A 27550-nucleotide genomic window follows, 5' to 3' on the forward strand; every position below is an offset into this window, starting at 1 on the left:
TACTACAGGCCTGGGATTACATATGCCCTCGAACAGGGTAATCTCTTGGCGGGCCATGAAACAATTTGTTTGTGCCAAACATCCACAGGTATGGCCACCCATAACCCCCACTGGCCGCAGTGCACCTCTTTTCATTTACTCTCACTAAAATAACTAACTTGAATATTGTTTCTTGGGAAATTAGGAAGACCTGAGCAGAGCAGCTCCATTTTATCCTTTCTACTAGCACCCACAGTACCTCCTGCAACTATCTCACAGAGCTGGAAGGGACCTTCACAGGTCATCCAGTCCAGTCCCTTGCCCTCACAGCAGGGCCTATCACCATCCCTAACATATTTTTTTTTATGTCTATTTGCCCCAGATCTCTAAATGCCCCTCCTCAAGGATTGAGTTCACAACCACGGGTTTAGCAGGCCAATGCTCAAACCACTAAGTTACCCCTCCCCCATAAAGTGAGTATTGGGGGGCATGTGTCTCCTGCAGATCCCAGATTTGACTCACAAGTAATTCCACAATGGGAAAAAACCTTATCTCCTTTTTGAAACATTCTGAGGAGAATTCCATAAAGGAATACATGAGGAATTGTTTTCTCCTTTAGTCCTCTCATATGTTTTCTCACCCTGGGATGATAGAACTAGTCTGATTCAATGAATACTGCCATGCTGCAGGAGGTCCCTCACAACCCAAATACTGTTTAATAACATTTCTTACCCCTTGTCACCTTTTACCTTGTGGAATAAAAGCATATATCTACATGCTACATAATAATAATACATCACTTATGTCACACTTTTAATCAGCAGATTCAAAGTCTTTACAAAGGGAGATCGCAAGTATTGTTTAACTAATGGGGGCACAGGGAGGGGAAGTGAGTTGCTTAAGGTCACCCAGTAGTTCAGTGGCACAGCACTAGTAAGTACCATGTTTCTATATACTGAGGATATAAACTGTGTGAACTAATCCGAAAAACATCCCTTTGCATGTGTTGCTGTCCACACATTTGAAATTGATTTTAAAAATTGACGTGCTCTCCATATTGAGTATCATAAGTAGCTGATGTGACACACTGTTATGATTAGCTACTGTCCTCAGTGCTCTAGTTCTTTATACCCGCAGGCAATGCAATTCTCTGTTACCAGCTCATTTTTAGCTTTCTTAGTATGAGCCCATTATCTTTCTTTCTCTTTGAAGGCAGGAATCCTGTACACACCCTGCATTGATTTGACATTGATAGTGAGGTGAGAGTGACCTAACAGTTAAAAGCTGGAGTGTTTGTGCTTGTTTTAGTTACATAAGGCCAATACCTAAATATAACAGAGGGGTTTAGAACAGCAAATCAGAATAGCAAAATTTCCATTACCTATTACTGAGATAAGGTTTACTCTATGGTACGCTATCAGAATCTACTCCAAAATGTAGCTCCCACTGATGTATCTTGCCTGCAATCCTGACTTCATAGCTCTACCTAAATGAGTAATGTAGCACCTAGGCTGATATAATTATTTCAGTGAAGTGTCAGCATAGACCCCTGCATGGCTCACAAGCTTTTTGCTGTTCCATAATGCCCCACAGTGACAGCCAAACTGGGCCAAGCATTCCCGATGAAGATGCACATGGCTGACAAAAGGAGTATAGTGTGGCCATACATGTAATTACTTCTGTGGCTCTATAGTCATGTAACTAAAGTCAACTTACTTTTATAGGTGTTGTGGGGCTAGTGTGCCTGTTCTTTCTTGGGATGGGGTGAGGATAATGATGGCCCCACAGCTTAGTCTATACAACCATCCATTACCTTGGAATAGCTTGTCCTTGGAGTAAAATTTGGCATAGCTGCCCTGGTCAGTGTGGCAGCTGAAGCACTAAAACAGGAGTTTTAATTGCCAATTCTTTTTCTTCTTTCTTTATCCTCCAACACCTTCAGATTCATAGGGCATCCATCGGTTCTACCAGTTATGCTGGTCTTTTGCTGGTCTGTTCAGGCTTCCGAATATTCTTCTGATTGATTTAGATTCTTCCTCTACTGTCCTCTGTAAAGCTTCTCTAATGTACCCTCTTCTTCTCTTTTTAGGTAGAAAAAGTGCTATGAAAGTAATGTTGATGGTATCCTTTAAAGTGTGTCCTAAAAATGTCCATTGACATCTTCTTAAAGAAGCAGCTAACAGAAGACAGTCAAGTAGCACTTTAAAGAGTAGCAAAATAATTTATTAGGCTAGTCTTTAAAGTGCTACTTGACTGCTTTTTGTTTTGATAGTATATAGACTAGCACAGCTCCCTCTCTGTTACTAGCTAACAGAAGGTTTGCCATGGAGTTTACAAGATGAGTTTGAGGAAGCAGCTAGAGACACTTAAAATTCTTTAAACTGAAATCCATCTAAAAAAAACCAAAACAAAACAGGGGGAATGCGGGGGCGGGTGGGGTGGTGAGAACGAAAAAGTCAACAAAGAAACATGCTGCAGGAATAAAAAGATAATGGAGGCAGAGTCCAGCAACTGGCAAGTGCAGAGAAGCATGTGGTTTGGTCAAAGACAATCCTTTAAGGAAGGATTTATTAATGCAGATTCTCTCTATCTTATAAGGAGGATAGAATGGTAATGACAAAATTGGGTGGGATCTAATGGAAAAACAGTTAAATGAAAAAGGATCCCATTCAATTACATCATGTAATCGCAAACAGCTAAAAGTGACAAGTTTTTAAAGTGCTTATATACAAATTTTAGAAGTCTAAATAATGAATGAGTCATGGGAGTCCCATGCTTTATGAATATTGGCTTATGAATATGAATATGCATAACTCAAAGATGCTTTATGTGAAGTACATCATTTGACATGTCATGTTAAAAGTTGTAACCTATTGTATATTCTACTTGTGCATCTTATTTGTATACAAAGTTAGAAATATTAAGTGGGAACCTTTTTTTGTTCATCCAGGTATTTTAGTAAAGGCCACTAGTGACATAATTAGGAACTTAACGGCTTTGGTGATCAAGTCAGTGACCTCTGAATGCATTTGTTTTTCCTGTAAGACCAAACTATGATTGGCTCTACAAAGACAGGCGACCAGGCCACCTGATGCTCGAACCTATTTTAGGTCTGCTACTTTTTCCACTCAAGATGAGAAAAATTTGAACTAAACCCAAAAAATCCCACCTTGGGCAAAAGGGACATAACTGGGGGGTGAGGGGGACCAAAAATAAGGGGAGTGGCCAGGTGTCAGGGGACCCCCTCCCCACTTACCACCCATGATGTCTGCTGGAAGAATCTAAGACTACAAAGAGGGGAAAGACTGGGCCCAAGCTAGGAGGCTATGAAATAGATGATTAGAACAAATATTAGGGTAAGAATTTGCATGTAACAAGTTTCTTAATGTATTAAGATAAGCTGGTGTGTTTTATTTTTGTTTAGTAATTTACTTTGTCTGTTTTCACTTGCAATAACCTAAATCCTTTTTTTATACCAAATAAAACACTTTTGTTTATTATCAAGCCCAGTGTAAATAATTGTTAACTGTTGGGGGAGGAACCATTGTGCATATTTCTTTCATTAATAAAATGGGTGAACTTATAAGTTTTCTTTGTGTAAAAAATTGTGTACAGTCAGATGGATTTATTTGTGGGTTTGGTCCTCTGTGGGGCTGAGTTCATAGGTGCTGTCAATGGCCTTATAGCTCAGCCCTCCCAGAGTTACGGGGGGGGGGCGGTGCTTTTATACCAAATCTGTACCTTGGCTAGGGTAGACCAGAGCAAGACAGCACTTTAGTCCAGCAAGACAGGGCGGTGGGGTGCCCCAGAAGGCAGGCAGGGGGTCTCTGTGGCACCACTAAGATACTAGCAAGATCTTTTGGAAAAACTGGTGTTCTTTTGAAAGATCCCATGGAGTGTCTAAACACAAAATGTGTTCTTTCGAAAGTAAATCAAAAGAATGTGGTACTTCTTTCGGAGGTGCTCTTCCATTCCCAGATCAGGAAGAATGCCTCTTTTTTTTTGAAAGAATCTTTCAGAAAAAAGTATATGTAGATGCCCCGGGTCCCCCCATTTTTTTTTCCCAAAAGAGCAGTCCTCATGGCAACAGATTTTTCAGTTCCTGGACCGTTCTTTTGAAAGAGCCAGGGCCATGTGGATGCTCTCTATTGAAAGAGCGGCTTGATTTTTTTTTTTTAATCTGCTTTTTTTGTGAGTGGATGTGCTATTTTGAAAGAAGTTTTTTTGGAAGCGCTCTTCCAGAAGAACTTCTTTCGAAGGATCGCTGTAGTGTAGACATAGCTTAGGTGATAATCCCAAGGGATCCACCTGTCACATGGTGCGCTAAAGTGCCTCATTTTCATGATAGGCATCACAGAAACTTGGTGGAAGGAGGATGGTCAATGGAACAGTGTAATACTAGGGTACAAAATATATCAGAAGAAGAGAACAGGTCATGCTGATGGAGGAGCGGCAACGTATGTGAAAGAATGTGTAGAATCAAATGAAGTTAAAATCTTAAATGAACTAAACTTTGCCAGAGAATCTCTAAGAATAGAAATTTCTTGCTCTAATAAGCATATGGTAGAAGGGATATTTACAGACTATCTGACCAGGATAATGATAGTGACCATGAAATATTCTGGGAATTAGAGAGGCTCTAAAAATTAAAACAAAAACAAAACAAAAACCAAACCAAACACCTCAGTAATAATCAGGGATTTCATCTATATTGGCTGGGTACTTGTAAGCCCAGGATAGGATGCAAAGATAAAGTTTCTTGATGCCTTAAATGACTGCTTCTCAGAGCAGCTAGCCCTAGAACCCACAGGAGAAAATGCCATTCTTGATTTTAAGTGGAGCACAACATTTCCATGGAGGACTTCAGTCATCGCAAGAATTATGCCAAGGCCCAACAAGCCTTTAAAGAAATTCAAAGAGGAAAAAAACCCCCACAAAACAATTGAAAACAAACAAAAAGGTATGGGGAAAGAGATTTCTATTTATTGGGAAATGATCAGCTTCATGCCACAGCTCCCACACCTATCATGTCAGTAAGAGCTATCTTCTCTGTGCCTCTGGTCCTGCCCCAGAGGCATGGGAAGTAGGAGGGCAGGGGATGCTGCAGCACCCCCAGATTTTTCACTTAGCTTCACAGTACCCAGGGGTTGGTCCTGTTGCACACCCACCCGCTTAGGATCCTGGCCTCCAGGCAGCGCCTCCCAGGTCACACTGCCTCCAGCGGCTCGGCATCCCACCACCGGCTGTCTCCGCAGCCTGCAGTCCCTAGTGTCCAGGCCCCCAGCCTGGCACTCATGGTCCTGCTGCTGGCCCTGGGCGCCACCGCTGGCCCTAGCTATGGCTAGGCTGCCAACTCTCCCCGACCTGCGCGCCTGGGCACCATTTGTGGCAATGGCGCCTGGTCGGGGAAAGTTGACAACCTAAGTTGTGACCCCCGCCTGGGGCGGTGCGGGGCGCGACCAGGTGTAGGAGGCACCGCTCAGCGGCCCCACCCTCAAAGCAGTTCCAGCGCCGCCGCCCTGTGCCCTACCCTGCCCTGCCCGCCTCGGGTGCCCCGGGACCCTGCGTGCCGGGTCCTGCCCCCTCCCTCGCCCGCGCCCAGGGTGACAGGTGGGCGGGGCGCGACGCTCTCAGCACCCGGGACAGCGGCGCGCGCCCGCCGGGGTGCGGGGGGGAGGGGGAGAGAGAGAGGGAGAGAGAGTGTGTGTGTGTGTGTGTGGAGCGGCGGGAAGGAGGCGGGGTCCGTGCGTGTGGCTAGGGCGGCAGCGCGCGCCCGCCTCCTGCGTGGCCGGCGGTTGCCACGGAGACGGGGACGCGGCGGGCCCGGCCGCGGCATGTCGGACCTGGGCTCGGAGGAGTTCGAGGAGGAGGCGGAGAACGACTTGGGGGTCAGTGCGGGCCGCGGCCCCCGTCCGCTCCACACCCAGGGACCCCTCCGCCCGCCCGCCCGGCTGCGCCCCCCGCCACCCTCTCCCCCCACGCCGGGCGCTGCCCGGTGTCACCCGCGCCTCGGCCCCGTGCCTGGGCCTTGGCCGTCCTCCCCCCAGAGCCCGCGCGGCTGGCCCCGCCCCCGGCACCCCCAGCTGTCAGCCTTGCGGGGCGTGGGGGGAGGTTCAGGCCTGACTTGGTTTCAGTGCGTGGGCACGACCGCACGCACCCCAAGATCCGCGCCCTGGCGGTTGATCTTCTGGGGTTCGACTGAGCGCCGGGCGGACCCTGGTACTCCTCGCGCGCGCCGGGGTCAGGGAGTCAACGCGTTCCCCCCACCGACCTCCCACCGTGGGGACAGCAGGAAAAGTCGGGTTAGGATTCGTCCACTCCAGCTATGCAATTCAGGTAGCTGTCTATCTTACATCCATTTCCTCCGCCGTGGAGACTCGGCCTGTGTCAGCAGCCTCCTGGGAAACATTGAATAACAGGTTCTTAAGTCTAGCAGAGGAAGGATCCAATGGTTGGAAACTGTACTAAGACTCATTCAGACTGGCAATAAGACACTTTTTTTTTTTAAGAGAGAGGAATTAACCGTTGGAACAACTTGCAAAGGGTCCTGATAGATTCTCTATCAATGGCAATTTTTAAATCAAGCCAGAATGTTTTTCTCAAAGATCTGCTCTAGGCATTATTTAGGAGAAGCCCTGTTGGCTTGTGTTGTAGAGGGCTCAGACTAGAGGGTCAGAATAGTCCTTTTAAATCTACAGTAAACTCTTTCATATCTAGCAGCCTGGGACCAGGAGGCTGCTGGACATGTGAATATTCTGGAGAACAGAGGTAGACCTAGCAATGCATAGCACTAAAGAAAACCAAGATTAGCTATTAAGAAACAAACAAAAGGTATGCAGAGTACTTTATTTACCAACAACAGTAGTATTGTGGACTGTAAACTTACGCTGCATTCGCTCTATTTATTTATATTTCCTTTCACTATACTGTAACTTACGGAAAATGTAACTAAAATTTACTTACGGTTAAAATGCTGATTATTTGAGAGTTCTGAATGATAGAATGCCAGATATGAAGAATTTACTGTACAAAGTCTCTCTTTTCCTAGCACAGCTCCAGTCCATAACTATGTGGCATACTAATAAGAAAGGACCAATTAGACATTATTACACTAACATATTTTTAGTTTTGTCACCTCCCAAAAGAATTAAATTTATAGTTACTCACTGTTACATATTTTAAGGATCAGGCATGTTCCAATCAAAGTTAATAGAGACATGGACTAGGATCACACAGGATATTGGATTTATAGTATTAAACTATGGGGGAACTAAAAAATATCCCTGTTATGCTGGGATTATCAGAGCCTTGAGATATATATTTCAAACAAAATATTTTTTAAAATAACAAATAGCCTTATAAATACAATATCCTGAGTTGCTGTATTCTTTTGGAGCATATGTATGTACTATTCAAGTACAGTCTTGAAGAGTTGCTAAACTATTGGATTCAATAGAAATTGTAGAAATAAAAAGGACTTGCATGAAGTTCTAGCAATTTTCTATAGTATTTACTGTCTGCTTGAACTTGCTGCATTTATGCAGCAAGAATCTAGATCCCAACAAATCTCAGTAATTTGCGGACAGAAGACAACTTTGATCATCAGGGAGGATTTGGCGGGTTGGTGAAACATACCAATTAACAGTAGATTTCCGAGTGCCTTCTTGGGACTCCTGGAGAAAAGGAGATGTTCAGGACAGAAATTTGGCTTTCTCTTTAAACTCCTATTATTGGATTCAGTTTAGAACCCTTGCCTTTTAACTGCTGATTGGCTTATTCCATTTAACCAGGAATATGAAGGTGAACGCAACGCAGCTGGTGAACGACATGGACATGGACGAGCACGATTACCCAATGGTGATACATATGAAGGAGAGTATGCAAATGGTCTGAGAAATGGGCAGGTAAGATAATTATATAGGATTATTTTGAATGCCATGCATGTGTTTCAGCAGTTCCATTTGTTTAGGCACTTGATTATCATTTTAATTCAAAGTACTATATCTACACCAAATATATTGCAGGGGACCTACAGATTCAAAAATGGTGCTCGCTATATTGGAGAATTCTTTGAGAACAAAAAGCATGGTCAAGGTATTTTTATGTATCCAGATGGATCAAAATATGAAGGTAAAATATTCATCTTTTGCTGATAAATAGAATTATGAAGATGTAAATATTTGAGAATATGAGGTGCTTCAGCAGAATTATGAGAAACAACGAACCAGGTGGCATATTATTGTCTTAAAACTGTCACCATTTTTTTTCCACTTTTCATTCCTGCCTCACCACAAATGTTAGAAGAGTGGGTTAAACTTTTTGGCAAGAGTTTATTCTTGCGAAATCATCTGACCAAGTGGAATGCTTCATTACATTTAGAGTTGAACTAATTCTTCACAGCCTGAATTAGAATCAGAGTACAAGAGAGTATAAATTAGGTTAAAAAAAAACACCCCAAGAACAGCATTACAAAACTATTGGGTTATGTGTAGTGATTATGATGACAGACAGTCAACCTCAGTGCTGAACATTTTCAGATCCTTTCAAAGAGCTTTAGGTTCTAAACATCATAAAAATATATGATTCACTTCACCACTGCATCCAAGCAAATAGCAGAGAGTGCAGGCTAAGGAGGAGATAATCACAGCTCACCATTTCTCAGCCATTAAGGCTACAGTTACACCGGCAAGTTTTGCTGGGAAAACCCAACTTTTCTTGACAAAACTCGTGGCATGTGCACACACAAAATACGTTTTATTAACAGTATCTGGACAAAACACAGCACTTTCACTGGAAGCATTCTGCCCCAAAGCTGTGTCTACACAGCTTTTTGTCAACAGTTTCTGTGCCATCAAGGACCCCATGGATACCTTGGAGGGCACAGAGGCAGTACAAGGAAGAAGTAACCCAGAGGATGAAATTGTGGATGAAGAAATTGAGGCAGATGAGGAACTGGGGCTCCCCTTGGGATCATTGAGTGTGTCTGGCATCCAGGAACTGCTCTCCACGGAACAGGGAGCTGGGACACGGGGTGTGGATACAGAGAATGGAAGTTTGGTTCTGAGAGGTGGCTCAGGGTTGAAAGAGGAGATTGGGATACAGGAGGCGGTGCAGGTTTCTTACCTCAGGCAGCTCCTGTTTGGTGGTGAAATGGGGCTAAGGCAGGCTGCCCACCTGCCTGGGTCTCATGCTGCCACTCCTGGAAGTGGCTGTGGCCGGCACATCCCAATGGCCATGGGAATGATGAGGGAGGGGCCAGCGGGTGGCTACTCAGTCTACTTTCACCTGCGGACACCACCCCCACAGCTCCTATTGGCTGTGGATCCTGGCCAAGGAGAGTCTTCGGGGCCATGCCTGCAGGCAGAGTGCTGAGCTTCCCTGATTGCCGCAAGCCGGCAGCAGCCCTCACAGCTCCAGTTCCATGTTGGGGGAGGGTGGAAGGAAACGAAGGCTCAGGTATTCTGACACAGGCCAGACAAATTAAGCAGGGATCCGAATCCAGCCTGCTGGTTGGAAGTCTCCCATCCCTGGTATAAGATGCAGAAATGGTCGTGCCCTCTCCTTCCATTTGATATGTGTAAATTCTCTCAGATCTTAATGGTGACATGGAAAGGAAAATAATTTGCCTTGTGCTGCCTTTTTTGCTATTTTATGATGTGCAAAGAAGGCCTGAAAGGAAGGGGATTTTGTCCTGTTTTAGAAATTGAAATCTTGGGAAGGCCAGAAAGAACACAGGCCAGCTTCTTACAATAAGGGACAGTTTGAGGAAATGAGCAAAATTCAGTTTTTACTGTGATTGAAATCTTTTGGCTCCAGCTTAAATTTCCCTGTAAAAGGCAGGCAAATAATTCCTCAGTTCCTCCTGTTCCTTGAGTAAGAAAAAGACAAATGAAGCTATGACCTGTTCCCATTTTGTGGGTCTCTGATGTCTATCTAGCTACAGACATCAGCCCTTCCCTCCAAGTTTGTCAGCTCAGGTGGTCTTTAAACTATGTCTCCATTTTCTTTTTTTAATTCTGTATATTCTTCATGCACATAAAAATGACTGGATGTCTAGATGACAATTCTAAAGGCTGACTTGGGTGGCTCTTTATCACATCTCACTGTTTTTATCACATCCATTACAGGAGAATGGGTGGAAGACCAAAGACATGGCAATGGGGTTTACTACTATGTGAATGGAGACACCTATACTGGAGAATGGCTTAACCACTATCGGTTTGTTTCATTACAGTGGTGAACTTTCAAATTTCTTGATGACGTTGAAAAATATTGGGGTTGTCCTCTTGAAAGAGAGAGTTGTGGGAAGGTCTTGATCCACAGGAACAAGAGTTACAGCATCTATAAGCAGTGCTTTCCTCACTGGAAAGGACTGAGTCTGGAATGTCTGGCCACTGGGCATTGAAAGAAGGATCCATGAATGTGAGAGGCTATAGCCCTGAAGAGGTGATCAGAAAGCCAAAGCGTCTGTGGCTATGATGGCATGACTTTGGGTGGCGTCTGAAGCAAGTAGGGAGGAGGCTAGAAAGAAAGGGTTGTGAGATTATGAAGCTGTTTATCAGTTTGTTGTTGGGCATGGGAGGAGCTTTGTAACCCCAAAGGCATCCTTCTGGGCAAGCACCTGACAGGAAGGAGAGGGCTGTAGGTGCATGCAGCCAAAAGGTTTTGTAAGGAAAAGCAAGGAAGCAGCATTATTGCCCAGTGGGGCTTGTGGTGTGTGGTGCTCAAGTCTAGCTGATCTCTCAGAGTTGTGTGCAGGGCTTAGCCCTCACTGGTTCCTCATAAGTATAGTGGTGAGTTTGCAGACCTGCTTTGCCTCTCTGATACTCTGAGTGCAGAAATTGGGGGCCCACAAAAATCTCAAAAATGCCTTGACTCTATAGGCTCTGCCTAAAAGAAGCTCCACAAGGTCACAGATTCCCTGACCCTGGGTTGGTAGGCTTCCATCACTCAAGTGAGAAGAAACTGCTTTAACCTAGACATACATACTTGGGATGTTTCCCTATGGGGTAAACTCCAAACTCTTAACCCTCCCTGGGGAGAGAGCTTGGAAACAAGAAGCTGTAATCTGATAGCTGTACTTTCAGTCCAAGGAATGGATATACACAGACCCTTCTCTAGGACGTAGATATCAAATCATTGCCTTAAAAATTATTTATTCACAAAAACAAATGATGGAAAAATACCAAGAAAGTAAATAAGCCTACTTAGTTGCTAGATGTAATAAAACAGCTCAGAAACATTCTGGTTGCAGCACAAAGAATTACTTTCCTGGGATTCATCTTAAAAGTTAAAGAGTGCAGGGGAACGAATCAACCATTAACAAGAGAAACTCCACACCAAGTCCCGAAATAAAAATAACTTGATTGCGTCTAACTAAACATTTCCTTTCTACTTACATATCTATGTGCTGATTATGACACGGCCAAGAAACTTACTGGATTCATTCAAGTATTTTTGGTCTCTACCTGCTCCATTCGCAGACCCAGACAAAGACCCCTCAGACTGCAATTGTCCTTAGTTTAAAAAAAATTCTCTTCCTCCCATTGGCTTACCTGACCACCCCCCACAACGAGATGCCTCTAAAGGTTAACCCTTTACTGGCTGTCAGTCCGTGACTAAGACCGCATGATTTTGAGCAGCTTCTGGAGCCAGGAGGATAGAAAGAAAGGATTGTGAGAGGAAGAAGGTGTTTGTCAGTTTGTTGATGGGTGTGGGAGCAGCTTTGTGCCCCAAAAGGTATCCTGCTGGGCAAGCACCTGGTAGGAAAGAATGGGCTGTAGGTACATGCAGCCAAAGGTTTTGGAAGGAAAAGCAAGGAAGCAGCATTGTTTCTCAGTGGGGCTTGGGGTGTATGGTGCACAGGTGTAGCTGATCTCTCAGAGGTGTGCGCAGGGCTTAGTCCTTACTAGTTCCTCTTTAGTATAGTGGTGCATGTTCCTTCCTGCCCCATGGGAGACTGGGCTCCGATTCCCGTACAAGGCAGTTGATGCCCTTTAGCATGGAGAGAAAGAAATGTAGTCTTACCCAGCTAGCAATTTCCTCACCTCACCCTTGTATGGCAGCTTGTGTACCCCTCCTTCCCAGTGTTGATTTTCACCTCTAGGGAGGCAAAGCCACTCCTGCCAGCTTGCCCTAGTGAAAGACTCTATGGCAACTTCCACCACTGGGCTCAGCTTTAGAACCTGCCCAGTAGGACATGCTGCAGAGTCACAAAGGGAAATACTCTGGCCAAGGGCAGGTGGACAATGGCCTTGCCAAATATGGTGGCCAGGGACAGAGAAAAGCAGTTTGACCTCCTGTTCTTTTTTCCTTTTGTTACAATGTTAAGTGTGACTGTCATGGGATAAAATGGGTGGCTGCCTCAAGAGTGCAGAGCTGAGCATTTTCTGGTCAGCTGTCATGGCACCTATGGGCTGGCTATTATCATAGATCACATAATACTCTGTGCTATGGCTGCAACTACCTGGACTGGAATTTGAGTCATGGCATCGCTTTTTAGTGAGGGATCTCCTAACCAGCACCTACTGGCTCAGCTTGATTGTGTCCATGTGCAAAAAGAGCCAGCAGATGGTCCCCCATTTTGGCTTGGCAAGAGAAAGTGGCTACGTCTACACGTGCCCCAAACTTCGAAAAGGCCATTCAAATGGCCATTTCGAAGTTTACTAATGAAGCGCTGAAATGCATATTCAGCACTTCGTTAGCATGCGGGCGGCTGCGGCGCTTCGAAATTGACGCAGCTTGCCGCCGCGCGTCTCATCCAGATGGGGCTCCTTTTCGAAAGGACTGGGGAATAAGGGGACTTCAAAGTAGGCGGGGTCCTTTCGAAAAGGAGCCCCGTCTGGACGAGACGCGCGGCGGCAAGCTGCGTCAATTTCGAAGTGCCACTGCCGCCTGCATGCTAACGAAGCGCTGAATATACATTTCAGCGCTTCATTAGTAAACTTCGAAATGGCCATTTGAATGGCCATTTCGAAGATTGGGGCACGTGTAGACACAGCCAGTGAGTGAGGTAGGCAACCAAGCCAGTTTGTAATGAGAGGGGAGTCTGCAGCAAGAATCAGCTTTTGTAAATAGAACCAGACACAGAAGGCAAGAAAGCATGAAGACAATGTCCTTGGGATTGGAAATAAGGATTAATGGGGTATTTCTTTTAGTCATATTTAACACAATAAAATTGCAAAGAAATCCTGCAATTTAAATTTACGGTAATATATTATTATTTGCCTCTTAGGCACGGACAAGGCACATACATGTATGCAGAGACTGGCTCTAAATATGTTGGTGGCTGGGTAAAGGGGCAACAGGAAGGAGCTGCTGAACTTATTCATTTAAACCACAGATACCAGGGCAAGTTTGTGAATGGAAATGTGAGTATGTAGCTGTTCTGATATGCACTGTCTATATAGAAAAATTAACCCTTGGTTCCCCATTTTGCCCAGTATTCTTTGAACTATAAATGTAACAGATATGAATGAATCAAGGAGGATGTAAGGTTTCTCCAAAGATTAGTTGTCACATTGTGTTTTTTACTGAATATTCTGCAAATTACATAGGGCAGTGTTAAGCAATCTTTTTTATTTTTTGTTTATTCTGTTAGAGTTTGCTAACTTTAAAAACTTGCTAACTTCTTGTTTCTCTTTGCATAGCCAATAGGTCATGGAAAGTATGTCTTTGATATTGGCTGTGAACAGCATGGTGAATACACACATGTAGACCAGGTAAACAATATCCTGCTGCGTATACTAAATGTTAGAAAACTCATTGTCAGGTCAGCATTTTCAGGTCTGTTTAGCTCATTACAGGTTCTGTAAATTTAAAGTTTAACAGCCTTAGAAATGTGTGCATTTCTAAACTCCAGAGTCAATAAAATACTTGTCTGGCTACTGTGCTGTTCAAGCCCTGACACATGAAGGCCTTACTGCTGTTCTCATTGTAGACACTAGAAGTTTTACCATTACTTTCAAAGAAAGCAGGATCATATTTTGAAGGTGCTAGCCTTCTGCAATAGAAAAAGCCAGACCAAATTTTGATTAACTTTGGCTTTTATTCTGAAGATGTCATGTCTCTATACCACATATGGGCTACGTCTACACGTGCCCCAAACTTCGAAATGGCCATGCAAATGGCCATTTTGAAGTTTACTAATGAAGCACTGAAATGCATATTCAGCGCTTCATTAGCATGCGGGCGGCAGAGATGCTTCGAAATTGACGCGCGTTGCCGCCGTGCGGCGCGTCCAGACGGGGCTCCTTTTTGAAAGGGCCCCGCCTACTTCGAAGTCCCCTTTTTCCCATGAGCTCACGGGAATAAGGGGACTTCGAAGTAGGTGGCGTGCTTTCGAAAAGGAGCCCCATCTGGATGCACTGCGCGGCGGCAAGGAGCGTCAATTTCGAAGCGCGGCTGCCGCCCGCATGCTAATGAAGCGCTGAATATGCATTTCAGCGCTTCATTAGTAAACTTCAAAATGGCCATTTGCATGGCCATTTCGAAGTTTGGGGCACGTGTAGACACAGCCACGGACTGGCTACAGAGCTTGCTTATCTATACCTATGTGGTCATCATGAGATAATTTAATTGTGTTCTCAGTATAGTTGAGGTTAGGGCTGTGAAGCAATTAAAATTAATCATGATTAATTGTGCTGTTAAACAATAATGAAAAGCCATCTGTTTAAATATTTCAATGTTTTTATATTTTAAAATATTTTTATTTCAATTACCACCCAGTACAGTGCTCACTTTATATTAATTTTTGTTTACAAATATTTGCATTCTAAAAACAAGAGTATTTTTCAATCCACCTCATACAAGTACTGCTGTGCATTCTCTTTATCATGAAAGTTGAACTTACAAGTGTAGGATAATGTATACAAATATAAGACAAAGTAAAACTTTAGAACCTAGAAAGTCCACTCAGCGTAACTTCTTATACAGCCTGTCACTCAGACAAACAAGTTTACAGTTGTAGGAAATAATCCTGCCTGCTCCTTGTTTACAATGTCACCTGAAAGTGAGAACAGGCTTTCGTATTGCACTGTTACATTTGGCAGTGCAAGATTTTTATATTCTGGATATGCTAAAGTTTCAGGGCTGCTGAAGGGGGTGGGTGGGGAGAGATGCTTTGGGGCTCAGCTATTTAAAAGGCCTGGAGCTCTGAGCTGCTGCCACTGCTATGACATCAGCAGCAGCAGCAGCTGGAACCCTGGGCCCTTTAAATCACTGCTGGAGCTCTGTGGGGCACAGTCCAAACAGCACTGAGGACTGGCTGAGAGAGGCTAGCTCCTAACCACATTCCTTCTGCCTGAAGCCTCACCCCTTCACGGGGCACCCAGTGCCGTGCCCCCCCACCCATCCTCACCCCGAGCAAGGTCTGGAAAAGTCAGTCACCAGCCCTGCAAAGATTCATGTTTCTTTTCATGCTTTCACCACCATTCCAAAGAACATGCATCCAACATTGATGATGGGTTCTGCTTGATAATGATCAAAAGCAGCGCTGACCATCATCTGAGTCAGATGCTGTCTGCAGGTTGATTTTCCTTTTTGATGGTTCAAGTTCTGTGATTTCTGAATCAAAGTGTCGTGCTTTTAAAAGATTTCTGAAAGCATGCTCCATGTCATCCCTCTCAGATTTTGGAAGGCATTTCAGATTCTTAAATCTTTGGTCAGATGCTGTAACTCTTTAGAAAATTAATATTGGTCCCTTCATTGCATTTTGTCAGATCTTCAATTAAACCATTCTTGAAATGATCAGCATATGCTGGCTCATCATCTGAGACTGGTATGTAATACGAAATATATGTCAGAATGCAGCTTCAAAAGCAGGAAACACACAGTTCTCTCCAAGGAGTTCAGTCATAAATTCAGCTAATGCATTAATTTTTTAAGGAGAGTTGCCAGCATGGAAGCATGTCCTCTGATACCGTGCCTGAAGCATGAAGGGGCATACAAACATTTAGCACATCTGCTATGTAAATGCCTCGCTATGTCAAATACAAAAGTGCCATAAGAATGCCTATTCTCACTTTCAGGTGACATTGTAGATAAGAACCATGCAGCGTTAACTTCCATAAATGCAAACAAACTTAATTTTCTTAAGCTGGGTCTACACTTGCCCCCAACTTCAAAGGGGCCATGTTAATGAGGGTGACAGGAATTTACTAATGAAGTGCTGCAGTGAATATGCAGCACTTCATTAGGCTAATTCTCCCCTGTGGCAACTTCAAAGCTTCAGACTTCCAAGTGCCAGCATGCGTGTAGCTGCGGGCACTTCGAAGTGCCTGCACTAATTCAAAGTCCCTTTACTCCTCAAAATTTTGAGCAAAGGGACTTCGAAGTACCCACAGGTACCCGTGTGCCGGCATTGCGAAGTTTGAAGCTTCAAAGTTGCCACAGAAGAGAATTAGCCTAATGAAGTGCTGCATATTCACCATAGCACTTCATTAGTAATTTCTCATTGCCCTGATTAACATGCCTCCTTTGAAGATGGGGGAAAATGTAGACAAGCCCTTAGTGATTGGCAGAACAAGAATTAGGCCTGAGTGGACTTGTAGGCTCTAAAGTTTTACATTGTTTTGTTTTTGAGTACAGTTATGTAGATTATAAATCTACATTTGAAGTTGCACTTTCACAATAAAGAGATTTATACTACAGAACTTGTATGAGGTGAACTGAAAAATACTATTTCTTTTGTTTATTTCTAATAAAAATAACAATATAAAGTGAGCAACATACACTTTGATTTTTGAGTTGCAGTTGCAATCAATATATTGGAAAATGTAGAAAAACATCCAGAAATATTTAGTAAATTTCAATTGGGATTCTATTGTTTAACAGCACAATTAAAACTACAAAAATGAGTTACTAATGTGAGTTAATTGCAATTAACCAACAACCCTAGCTGGGGCTCATTTAAATAAGGCAATAGTTGTTAAACTTTAGCAACCCAAGAACCCGCATTTTGATTTAAAAATATTTTGGGACTTCCAAGCTGCATCTCATCCTGCTCAGCCTCTGCCCCGCCCTCTTCCCTGAAACCACACCCCATCCCACCACTCTGAGGCCACACTTCCTGCTCACTCCCATTTCCCCTCCCTCCATTGTTTGCTGTCCCCTACATGCACTCAGTTTCACAAGGTTGGCACAGGAAGTTGGGATGTGGAAGTGGGTATGCTGTGCAGGTTCTGGGAGGGAGTTTGATTGGAGACGTGTGCTCTAGGAGGAAGTTTGCATGGAGATGCAGGGTCTGGGAGGGAGTTTGAGTGTGAGAGAGGGTGCAGATGGGGGTAGGCACTGTGGGATGCAGTTTGGATGTGGGCTCTGGGCTGGGGCAATGTGAGGGTGGGGCAGGGCATTGAGTAGCTCCCTCAGCAGTGGCTCCTGGCTGCGGGGGTTGGGCAGGGAGGTCCCTGCATGCTACTGCCCTTGCAGCTCCCATTTCCCACAGTTCCTGGCAAATGGTAGCTATGGAGTCAGTGCTCAGGGCAGGGGTAGTATGTGGAGAACCCTTGCCACAGAGATGCAGCTGCTTCTGAGAGTGGCACGGAGCCAGGAGAGGTAGGAAGCCTGCCTTAGCCCTGCGGAACTTTTAGCATGTAAGAGGTGCTGGGAAGGTGGGGAAGAAATTGATCAGCAGGGCACATGGGCCCTCTGGGGTATCCTTGGGGACCCCAGGTTCTGCAGACCCAATTTTGATAAATGTTGAAATGAGTATTTTACGCACCATATCACTTCGAGGCTGAACAGAATAATACATTTTAGCATTTCACTACAGAAGACTGGAAAATAATATAGTAGTAATTAATTGTAACATTTAATGAAAAATTACAGGTGCAGTTTTAGAGCCACAGTTGTGACTACGTTTGAAAATACGGCCTGCTGTTGTCCTGATCCAATGAGGCACTAGGTACCCATGACTTCTATTGATTTCCATGAGAGTTATGGGTGAATAGTGTTTGGGAATTATTTTTTTTCTTTTAAATGTGATCTTTCAGATCTGTGTCTGACTTCCTGTCATACGTACTCTAGTTATGTAATAACAATAATAATTCCTAGCCATTGAGAGCAAGACCGATATTTCAAAGGAAGAAATAGAAAGAGCAGTGAAACCACTAAAGAAGAAGAGACCTTGAAATGATAAGATTACAGGAGAGATGATTAAATATGGAGGAGAAAGTATGATTCAGGAAATACACCAACTATGTAATACAGCATGGAAAGAAAGGAAGGCGCCTAAGGAATGGAAAAGATCCTGACTCTTGCCACCCCAACAGGCGTGGTTTCCTGGTTCCTGGAGTGGCGGGGAGCTGGGAACCAGGCGGACACTTGGCTCCTGTCTCCCTGCCACTTGCAAAGCCAGGAAACTGACCAGGGCAGCAGCCTTGGTCAGTTTCCTGGCTCCAGCCAGTGGAGGGGAGCCCAGGCTACTGCCTGGTTCCCAGCTCCACAGGGCTTGCAGGACTTGGATAACTGACCAAGGCTGCTGCTCTGGTCAGTTTTCTGGGTTCTGCAAATAGAGGGGAGCCAGGACCCAGGCTTCTGCTTGCTTCCTAGCTCCCTGCCACAGCCAGGACCTGGCAAGTGCTCCTGTCAGGGTGGGAAGAGTCAGGGTACCACCCCTGACAGGAGCAGGTTCCTGTTCCTGTCAGGGGCGGCAGTCGTGTTAGTGTGAGACACGCATAACTCAGTTGCATGTATCTCAGGGGGTTTACTGTATGAGGAAATGTATGTGTTTATAATGGAAGATTTATGTATGGGATGACATGATGAAACCTTCAGCCACCCAAGAAGCGTGAGCAATATCCATTTATTCAGGCCAGTGCTCTCAGATTTCTGTAACCAAGGAACAACTTGAAGCACCACATCAGATCTCTAAACAACAGTGAGTGGTGATGAGTATACCAGAGACAATCTCTGATGTTAGAGGTCTGTGGTGGAAGAACTCGGGGATCTTGCAGCCAATAACTTTACAGCTCCCCATTGCGTTTGCATCTTCCCAGCACCTGGTCTGGCTACTTTGTGTGTGCCAAGATTTGCCTCTTAGTATATGTCTTTACTGGACCTGGATCTGTAATTTCTAGCTCAGATAGACTTTCCTCTGGTAGCTCTGATCAACCAGTGTAGCCGCAGTGGTGCAAGCAATAGGAAGGACTGGCTGAGCTATGTATAAACCTAGCATTTCAGATGTGATTTTATTTTGAAGGCTGCCCTGATGCCACTTGTGCTTCTGTGGCTACATTACTTTTAGCATCATAGCTTGATCAGCACTCATGCAGCTGTATCTGTCTGAGCTAAGAAATAGATCTCGAGCTCCAGTGTAGACACGCCCTCATTTCTTACATCTGGCTGGGACAGATTGAGATGCATTGAAAATTAGGCTTGGTTATGTCCTGTAAGAGCCTGAACCATATTTGATAAGTGAAGAGGTGCACTGATGGGGTTACCTGAGGACATTATACTTTTGTAAAATGAGCACTTAAAATTAGGCACTTTACTCCATATTTAGCTACCTGGATTTTTACAAGTGCTGGGCACCTAGCAGCTCCCACTGACTTCAGCAGGAGCTTGATGCGTGCTTGAGAACTTTTCAAAATTAGGCCATTTATGTAGGTGTTTAAATGTTCATTCAGAAGCCTAATTTTAAGCTCTCACGTTGGACAATTTTAGCCTTTAACTATAGCAATTACTCTCAAGTGAATCTTGTGATTGTTATTTACTGTAGGCCACGGTGCTACACTCTCCTTCCAGTAATAAGAATAAACAATCAAAACTTTACTTGTTTTCTGTAGTTGAAATAGACATAATAAGATTCATTTTCAAATAGAATTTGTTCAAGAGAAGTTAGCTTTCAGTACAGTTAGCTACTCTATTACGTCAACTCACCCACTTTTGTATAAAATCAGTCATTTTTATTTGCAAAGAAAATAACAGAAGGTCTGACATGGAGAGACCAAAAGCTCATGTACAATACATTCTTCATAGTTCCACGGCTCTTACCTGAGTGCAGACTGCACAAACTTGGGAAGCAAAGAGCAATTTTTTATTGCATCCACACTCTTGCCTGTCCATTTCTGGATGTGATTGGGGCAGAGCTGTATAACATCACTGGGAAAAGCAGGATGCATTCTGGGGTACACAGTGCCTCTCTGAGTTCCCTATGGGTCAGACATCAGGTGTAGGCAGCTGTGGAAGTGAAGTGGGTAAAAATTCTGCTTTCTCTCCTTTCCATCCCCTTTGTGGCATCAGGAAGAGGAAACAGCCCAGTCCCTGTAGGTACTGCGTTAGGTCCAACCCTTCTATAGGTTGCAAAATAGTTAAGGAAGAAGGCTCTTTGTGCCCTTGTAGCACTGCCTGTGTTTCTGCCAGACAGAATCTGAGTGTGAGGAAAAAAAGGAAACTAGAGAGCATTATTTTTGAGACCAACATTTTAACTGACTGCATCAGAGTTTTCTAGCTAGGAATGGTTTCCTGTCTCTTCTAAAGTTAGCAATTATTAATTTTGTTAATGTGTCATTATGAGGTTGGCAAATCAGTTTAAAGGACTGTATTTGGTAAAGAGAATTCAATACATGCAAAGAGGATCCTAGTCATTAACTGGATTGTTTGTTTGTTTGTTTGTTTTTGTTAGGATAAAGGAGAGGAAGAGGAAGAGGAGGAATCTGTGTCAATTATACCAAAATGGAAAGCAAAAAATATTACTACATTAACCCTGTGGACACCAGCAGTTCAAGAACCACCACCTCCTGTAGAGCCTCCAGCAGAAGAAGAGGTGCCAGCAGCTGCAGGTTTGTTCTGAGGATCTGTTGGACACCCCAGGCTCCTTCCCACACCCACCAAAAATGCCCCTAACTGTTTCTGCCTGATTAGTTTGTGTAGTTTATAATAAAAGAGTTGTACTTTTTGCTACCGTACAAGCTGCTGGATATTAATGACAGCTAAAAGTTTGAAGGTTCAGCTTACTACATCACATTCATGTGCTGTACAGTGCATTCTATACGTCCATAATGTGCTATTAGCTACGTCTACACTGGTACGCTACATCGAAATAGCTTATTTCGATGTAGCGAAATCGAAATAAGCTATTTCGATGAATAGCGTCTACACATCCGCCAGGGCTGGTGCCGTCGATGCCAACGTTGACATTGGACAGCACTACATAGAAGTAGGCACTGCAGGGGAGCATCTACACACCAAAGTGGCCCAAATCGAAATAAGGGTGCCAGGAACAGCTGCAGATAGGGTCACAGGGCGGACTAGCACTTCCGGGGCAACAGCAAGCCGCTCCCTTAAAGGGCCCCTCCCAGACACACACAGCCTGCACAGCACACGGTCTGCAGAGCCACAGGCACACACACCCTGTGGAAGCAGTAGGGACCCCCAGCAGCAGCAGCAGCAGCAGCAGCCAGAGGCCCACACACCCGCCCCTGTAGGAGCAGTGGTTGCCCTGCTCAGTGCTATGCAGGAGGCAGCTGACCATCTTTTATTTCAGGAAGATGAGCTGTCCTTGGGGGATGAGGAAGCAGCCCCAGACCTTGCTGCCCTCCCAGCCCGCCCCCCTCCGCCGCACACGCCACTGGCTGTGGAGCTACCCCACGAGCATGGACTGGTGGGAGCGGCTGGTGCTCGGCGAGTGGGAGAATGACCGCTGGCTCCGGAACTTGAGAATGAGCTGGCAGACATTCCTGGAGCTCTGCCAGTGGCTCCCCCCTGCCTTACGTCACCAGGACACCTCCATGCGACGTGCCTTCACCATAGAGAAACGGGTCGGCATCGCTATCTGGAAGCTGGCCGCTCCAGACAGCTACCGATCCGTAGGGCAGCAGTTCGGCGTGGGCAAGGCCACCGTCGGGGCTGTCCTCATGGAGGTAAGAGGACCCAGGGGGAGCGGGGGAGTCCGGGGGGGGAGCCCTGGAGGGTGGGGGGGAAGCCTTGGGGGAGGGCCAGACACACCCTGCACACCCCTCACCGGTGCTCTCTCATGTCCTTCCCTTGCAGGTTGTCCGTGCAATCAATGCCCTGCTCCTCCACAGGCTCGTGCGGCTTGGGGACCCGGATGCTGCCATCGCAGGGTTTGACAGCCTGGGCTTCACAAATTGCTTTGGGGCTCTGGATGGGACCCATATCCCCAACCGTGCCCCGGAGCACAGCGGAGGACGCTTCTTCAATAGGAAGGGATACCATTCCGTGGTCCTCCAGGCCTTGGTGGACAGCCAGGGCCGCCTCTTGGACATTTATGTTAGCTGGCCTGGCAGCACCCACGACGCCCAGGTGTTCAGAAATTCGGGCCTGTGCCGCTGGCTGGAGGCGGGGACCTACATCCCCCAGCGGGAGATCCCTGTGGGGGACACCACCGTGCCCCTCTGCCTCGTCGCAGACGCAGCGTACCCCCTCCAACCCTGGCTCATGCACCCGTACACGGGCCATGTCACAGCCAGCCAGGAGCAGTTCAACACGCGCTTGAACCATGCGCCCCAGGTGGTCGAGCGCACTTTTGTCCGCCTCAAAGGGCGCTGGAGGTGTCTCCTCACCTGCCTGGATGCAGGCCTCACCAACATCCCCCAGCTTGTGGGTGCGTGCAGTGTACTCCACAACCTGGTGGAGAGCAAGGGAGAGGCCTTCTTCCAGGGCTGGGCTGTGGAGGCTGGCAGGGCCGACATCCAGCCACCCGCTGCCCCCAGTCGCCAGGTCGGCCCTGAGGGGATCCGGGTCCGGGAGGCCCTGCGGGCCCATTTTGACCAGGCTGTGGGGTGAACACTGGCAGGGCCAGCTGTGGGCAAGCCACCCACTGCACCACCCCCCCATCCTCCACAACACTCCCTGCCCCCATGCCCACACCACAGAGAACCCGAGAGCACCCCCCCCCACACCTCTGTACAATAAAAAAAAGGAATTTTTTTTAAACAAAACCCTGCAACCCTTTGTATTATTAATATAAAAACAGAAAATAAGGGGGGAACTATGTACATGGGGGGCAGGTACAAAACAGGGGTAGAACAAAAACTATTTACACAAACATGGGGGGAATGAGTCCAAAGGAGGGGGTCTTGGGGGGCAATGTCCTCAGCCACACACCCCTATTGTCCTGCGCCTGTTGGGGGGGGGGGCGCGACCCACGTCTCGGACAGAGGCCTGGTCGAGGCTGTGCGAGGGCCGGGAGAACCGGCAGATACGGCCGGGCGGTGTCCGGAGGCCCATGGTCCCCCTCGGTGGCAGGCCCCAGGACGGCCGATGGTGGAGGGACGGCAGGTGGAGTGGCGGGCAGAGTGGCTGGGGAGGGGAGCCAAGTGCCGTGCAAAGTCCTGGAAGATGCACATGAAGGCCCCTCAAGCCTCCTGGCGCCAGGCCAGCGCTCGCTTCTGGAGGTGGAACCACCACTCCTCCACCTGCAGGCGCCACTCGGACACCTCCAGCTGATGCCAGAGGGTGGCGAGCAGCTGGGGGTCCGTGGACACCCGCAGATGGCCCCGCCGCTGTTGGGCTCGTCCTGGGGCTGGTCTGTGCTCTGCCGAGGGGCTGGCCTGGTGGGATGGCCACGGTGGGCTCTCCGGGACCACTGATGCCACGCCGGTACTCTCCGGGCCCTCCAATGGTGCACCTGCAGAACAGAGGGGGGAAGAAGAGTGGAGACAGCCGTTAGTCTGGGCCCTGACCCATGGCTCTTGTCCCCCCCACCCCTCTGCTGCTGGTTCCCCATCCCCCGCAGATGCTGCTGCTGCTGATGGGTGTCCAACCCCCCCCCCCCCCCGAGGGACCCTAGGTTCCGCTCCCCCCATCCCCAGGGATGGGGCATGGCACTGTCCTGCTGGGGGGGCAGGGGCTGATGGACGCTTCTGAGGGACATGCCACTGCTGTCCTCGGGGGCCATGGTCATCTGGGTGTGTGTGGAGGGCCCTGGTCATGTCTCTTGTCCGCGCCCCTTAACCCCGGGGGTTGTGCACCGGGGGGCGGGGGGGCGGGGTACATACCTGACGCTCCGCTCCCACGGTCAGGGGACAGCCATTGGGCGGATGCCCTGTGGGAAGGGAGGGCAATCTGGAGGCCCCCCCCCCCCCGTCCCTGGAGGCCCCCTGCTCCTCCTCCTCCGGTGTCCCGGGGTGGGCTTCTGGGGGGGGAGGCCCTGGGGTGCAGGGCTGGCCTCCGGGGCAGACTCTGTCTCCGGGGCCTGCTGGGGTTTGTCAGCCGATGTGTCAAGGGTGGCTGGGGGGGAGGAGGTGTACCGGGGGCGCAGGATTTCCCTGAGCTCCCTGTAAAAGGGGCAAGCGGCGGGGGTCAGCCCCAGATCAGCTGGCTGTGTCCTGGGCCCGGGTGTAACCCTGCCGCAGCTCCTTTACCTTACTCCTGACATGGTCAGGAGTGTGGGCAGGGTGACCCCAAGCAGCCAGGCCCTCGGCCAGCCGAGCGAAAGCATCCTTGTTCCGCCTCTTGCTCCCCATTACCTGGAGCACCTCCTCCTCTCCCCAGAGCCCCAGCAGGTCCCAGATCTCGGCCTTTGTCCAGGAGGGGCCCCGCTGCCTCTTCCCCCGCTGGCTGGCAGGCTGGGAGCCCTGGGTCCCTTTGGGGGGGGTGCCCTGTGGGCACTTGGGGGGGGCTGGCTGGATGCCATGGGGTGCAGGGTGCTGGCTTGAGGCTGTGGAGGGACGTGCAGGCTGGGCACGTGGCTGTGCTGCTGCCTGCACGAGCTCTCAGCTTCCTGCACAGGAAATAAGGGGGCGGGGCACTTTAAGGGGCTGCTGCATGCAGCGACCATAGAGCTCAGGGGCTGGAGAGAGTGTCTCTCTCAACCCCTCAGCTGATGGCTGCCATGGAGGACCCCGCTATTTTGATGTTGCAGGACACGGATTGTCTACCCGTACCCTACTTCGATGTTCAACGTCGAAGTAGGGCGCTATTCCCATCTCCTCATGAGGATAGCAACTTCGACGTCTCGCCGCCTTCCGTCGATTTCAACTTCAAAATAGCGCTTACCGCATGTAGACGCGGCGGGCGCTATTTCGAAGTTGGCACGGCTACTTCGAAATAGCCAGCTAGTGTAGACACGGCTATAGTGTGCTAGAAAGCCAGTAACATTAGATAAATTATAATAATCTGATTCAGGGCTTGATAGTTCAATCCTTCTATAAGCATTACCCATGAAATCAGTGGGACTACGCGCATGAGCAAAGGCTACAGGATTGGGTCTAAGATGTTAGCTGTTAAGAATAAAAATAATGGCATTGAGCATATCTATAAAGTTCTTCTTCTCCCTCATAGCTTGGTATGTATCTCCTTGTCTGTCATTTCAGTTGCTGAGGAACCTGCTGAGGTTGTGGAACCTCCTGCTGAGGTTGTGGAACCTCCTGTCGAAGCTACAGAGACCCTTGAAGATGTGTCCCCACCTAAGGATGGAGAAGAGGAGGAAGAAGGGGGCAAAGAAGATCAAGTGGATCAGGGTGAGAAGGAAAGAGAGGAATGAGTGATTATGGTTGGTCATCTGAAATGGTGGAGGTAAACTAACTGTGTAAGGAACAGAATCAGTTCATGCATGTCCAGTAGCATTCTGTTGATGAGCCTAGGACTAAGAGGAGAAGTACATGTTTATGTCTTTATTTACCACAGGGTCCTTACTTTGGTAATGTGAATCCAGTAAGTGGTTCAAAACAGTTGAAATAGTAATGTAGATTTTGTTATATTCCATATATACCTCTTTTCTAACAAGAGTAGGATTTTCCAAAGCAGTCAGCTTAGCCCCACTCTTAATAACTAACTAGACAGTATATGAAAGAAGCATGTATTATGTTTTCTGGGCTAAAGTATTACTACAATGAATGAATGAATGAAAAAAAGATTTCAACTCTATTATTTCATTAAATTTATCCTAAATTTCATACTCTTCCCCAACAGTAAATACTAGTTTAGAAGAGAAAGAGGAAGAATCAAAGGAGTCAGAGGAGGCAGAAGCAAATAAAGAAGAATAAAACTAAATAAGAAAAAAATATCTGGGTACCATAACCCTGGATTATTCTTATTTAATTAAAACCTCTGCTACATTATTTTGAATAAACATATTTTCTGGGTACTTTGTGTAGAAAAAGCCTTTTTTTGAAAGTTTTTCTGAACTCAGAGTTTGAGATTTCCAGCTCCAAGTCCATTTTATTTTATTTGCTACTTACAGCAGGTGTAGCTACTGGTTGAACTCAGTGGGACTTCCCAAATGGATAAAAAAAAACAAGAAGTCCTGTGGAAACTTATAGACTAACAGATGATTCTGAAGTGGGTCTTTGCCCATGAAAGCTTATGCTCCTAATTATCTGTTAGTCTATAAGGTGCCATAGTACTTCTTGTTGTTTTTGAAGATACAGACTAACTTGGCTACCTCTCTGATACTTGTCACCAAATGGATGTTATTCATGTGTAAGTGGTTACAAGATCAGGACATATCATTATTACTTTAAAATGGAGCATACACAAATGAGAAGAAAAATTCTCAGTAATTTCATGTAACTGATCACCCCATTGTTCGCTGAAGTCTATATCTTAAGTGTGGCACTGGTCTATACCTAATTTTTCACAGGAAAGTGAACCCTGGGTCCTGTACTCCTCAAGTTCGTATAAGACCATTCCAAAAAAACCAGGATCTTATGTTGGAAACTAAATCACACCATCAATAATATTTTGGAAACAATGTGTAGGCCCTGATTGTGCAAATACTTCAAGGCTTGCTTAACTTAAAGCATGTGAGCTGTCTTATTGAATTCAAATAGGACTAGTCATGTACTTCAGCCAAGTGTGAAAGTGTAGGCAGGTTTGTACCTAAGAGATTTTACAGGTTTCTTTGCTAACAGTAACAGAGAGGTAGCTGTGTTAGTCTGTATTCTAACAAAACAAACCAGTAGTCATGTAACATTTCAAAGACTAACAAAAGAATTTGTTAGGTGATGAGCTTTTGTGGGACAGACCCACTTCTTCAGTTCAATAGTGTTTCCACTACAAACTGATAGTTATATAGCACAGAGGTTAAAAACAAAATAAAATAAAAACTGACAGCTACATGGAACTGAAGAGCGGGGTGAGATACTAATTGTCTTGCCTGAGATCATTATGAATAGCAAAGGAAGGGAAACAGTCCTTGTAATATGTGAGATAATTGCTTTCTCTATTGAGACCAAGTGGTAATGTATAAACTTTGAGCATGAACTCCAGTTCACACATCTCCTTTTGTAACCTGCTGTTAAAGTCTCTTCGTTGTAGGATGCATATTCTCAAGTCTTTAACAGAATGGCCTTCTCTATTGAAATGCTCACTGACAGGTTTATGTGTATTAAGATTCCTAATATCTGCTCTGTGCCCATTCATTCTTTGGCAAAGTGTTTTCCCATTTTGTCCAAAGTACATAGTAGAGGGGCATTGTTTGCACATGATGGCTTATATATAACATTAGTTGAGGTACAAGAGAATGAGCCCCTGCTCTTGTAATTAACATGGTTAGGTCCAGTGATGGTATCTCCAAAATAAATATGTGGACAAAATTGGCAACGGGGTTTGTTGCAAGAAAATTTCCAGGATAAGTATCAGTGTGGTATGGCCTGTGGTTGCTAGT

The 27550-nt window shown here is 46.3% G+C and overlaps 1 protein-coding gene across 1 annotated transcript; it reads left to right on the forward strand.

Moving 5' to 3' along the window:
• The first annotated feature begins 5809 nt into the window (after positions 1-5809).
• RSPH1 (radial spoke head component 1) lies at positions 5810-26018 on the forward strand. The gene is made up of 9 exons (XM_074983413.1): positions 5810-5867; positions 7770-7883; positions 8004-8109; positions 10107-10197; positions 13214-13349; positions 13629-13700; positions 20603-20759; positions 25257-25403; positions 25855-26018. The coding sequence occupies exons 1-9, from the start codon at positions 5814-5816 to the stop codon at positions 25926-25928; spliced, it is 951 nt and encodes a 316-aa protein (XP_074839514.1). The 5' UTR covers positions 5810-5813; the 3' UTR covers positions 25929-26018.
• The last annotated feature ends 1532 nt before the right edge of the window (positions 26019-27550 follow it).

The sequence above is a fragment of the Carettochelys insculpta genome, chromosome 1 (assembly GCF_033958435.1).
Source record: "Carettochelys insculpta isolate YL-2023 chromosome 1, ASM3395843v1, whole genome shotgun sequence".
NCBI lineage: Eukaryota > Metazoa > Chordata > Testudines > Carettochelyidae > Carettochelys > Carettochelys insculpta.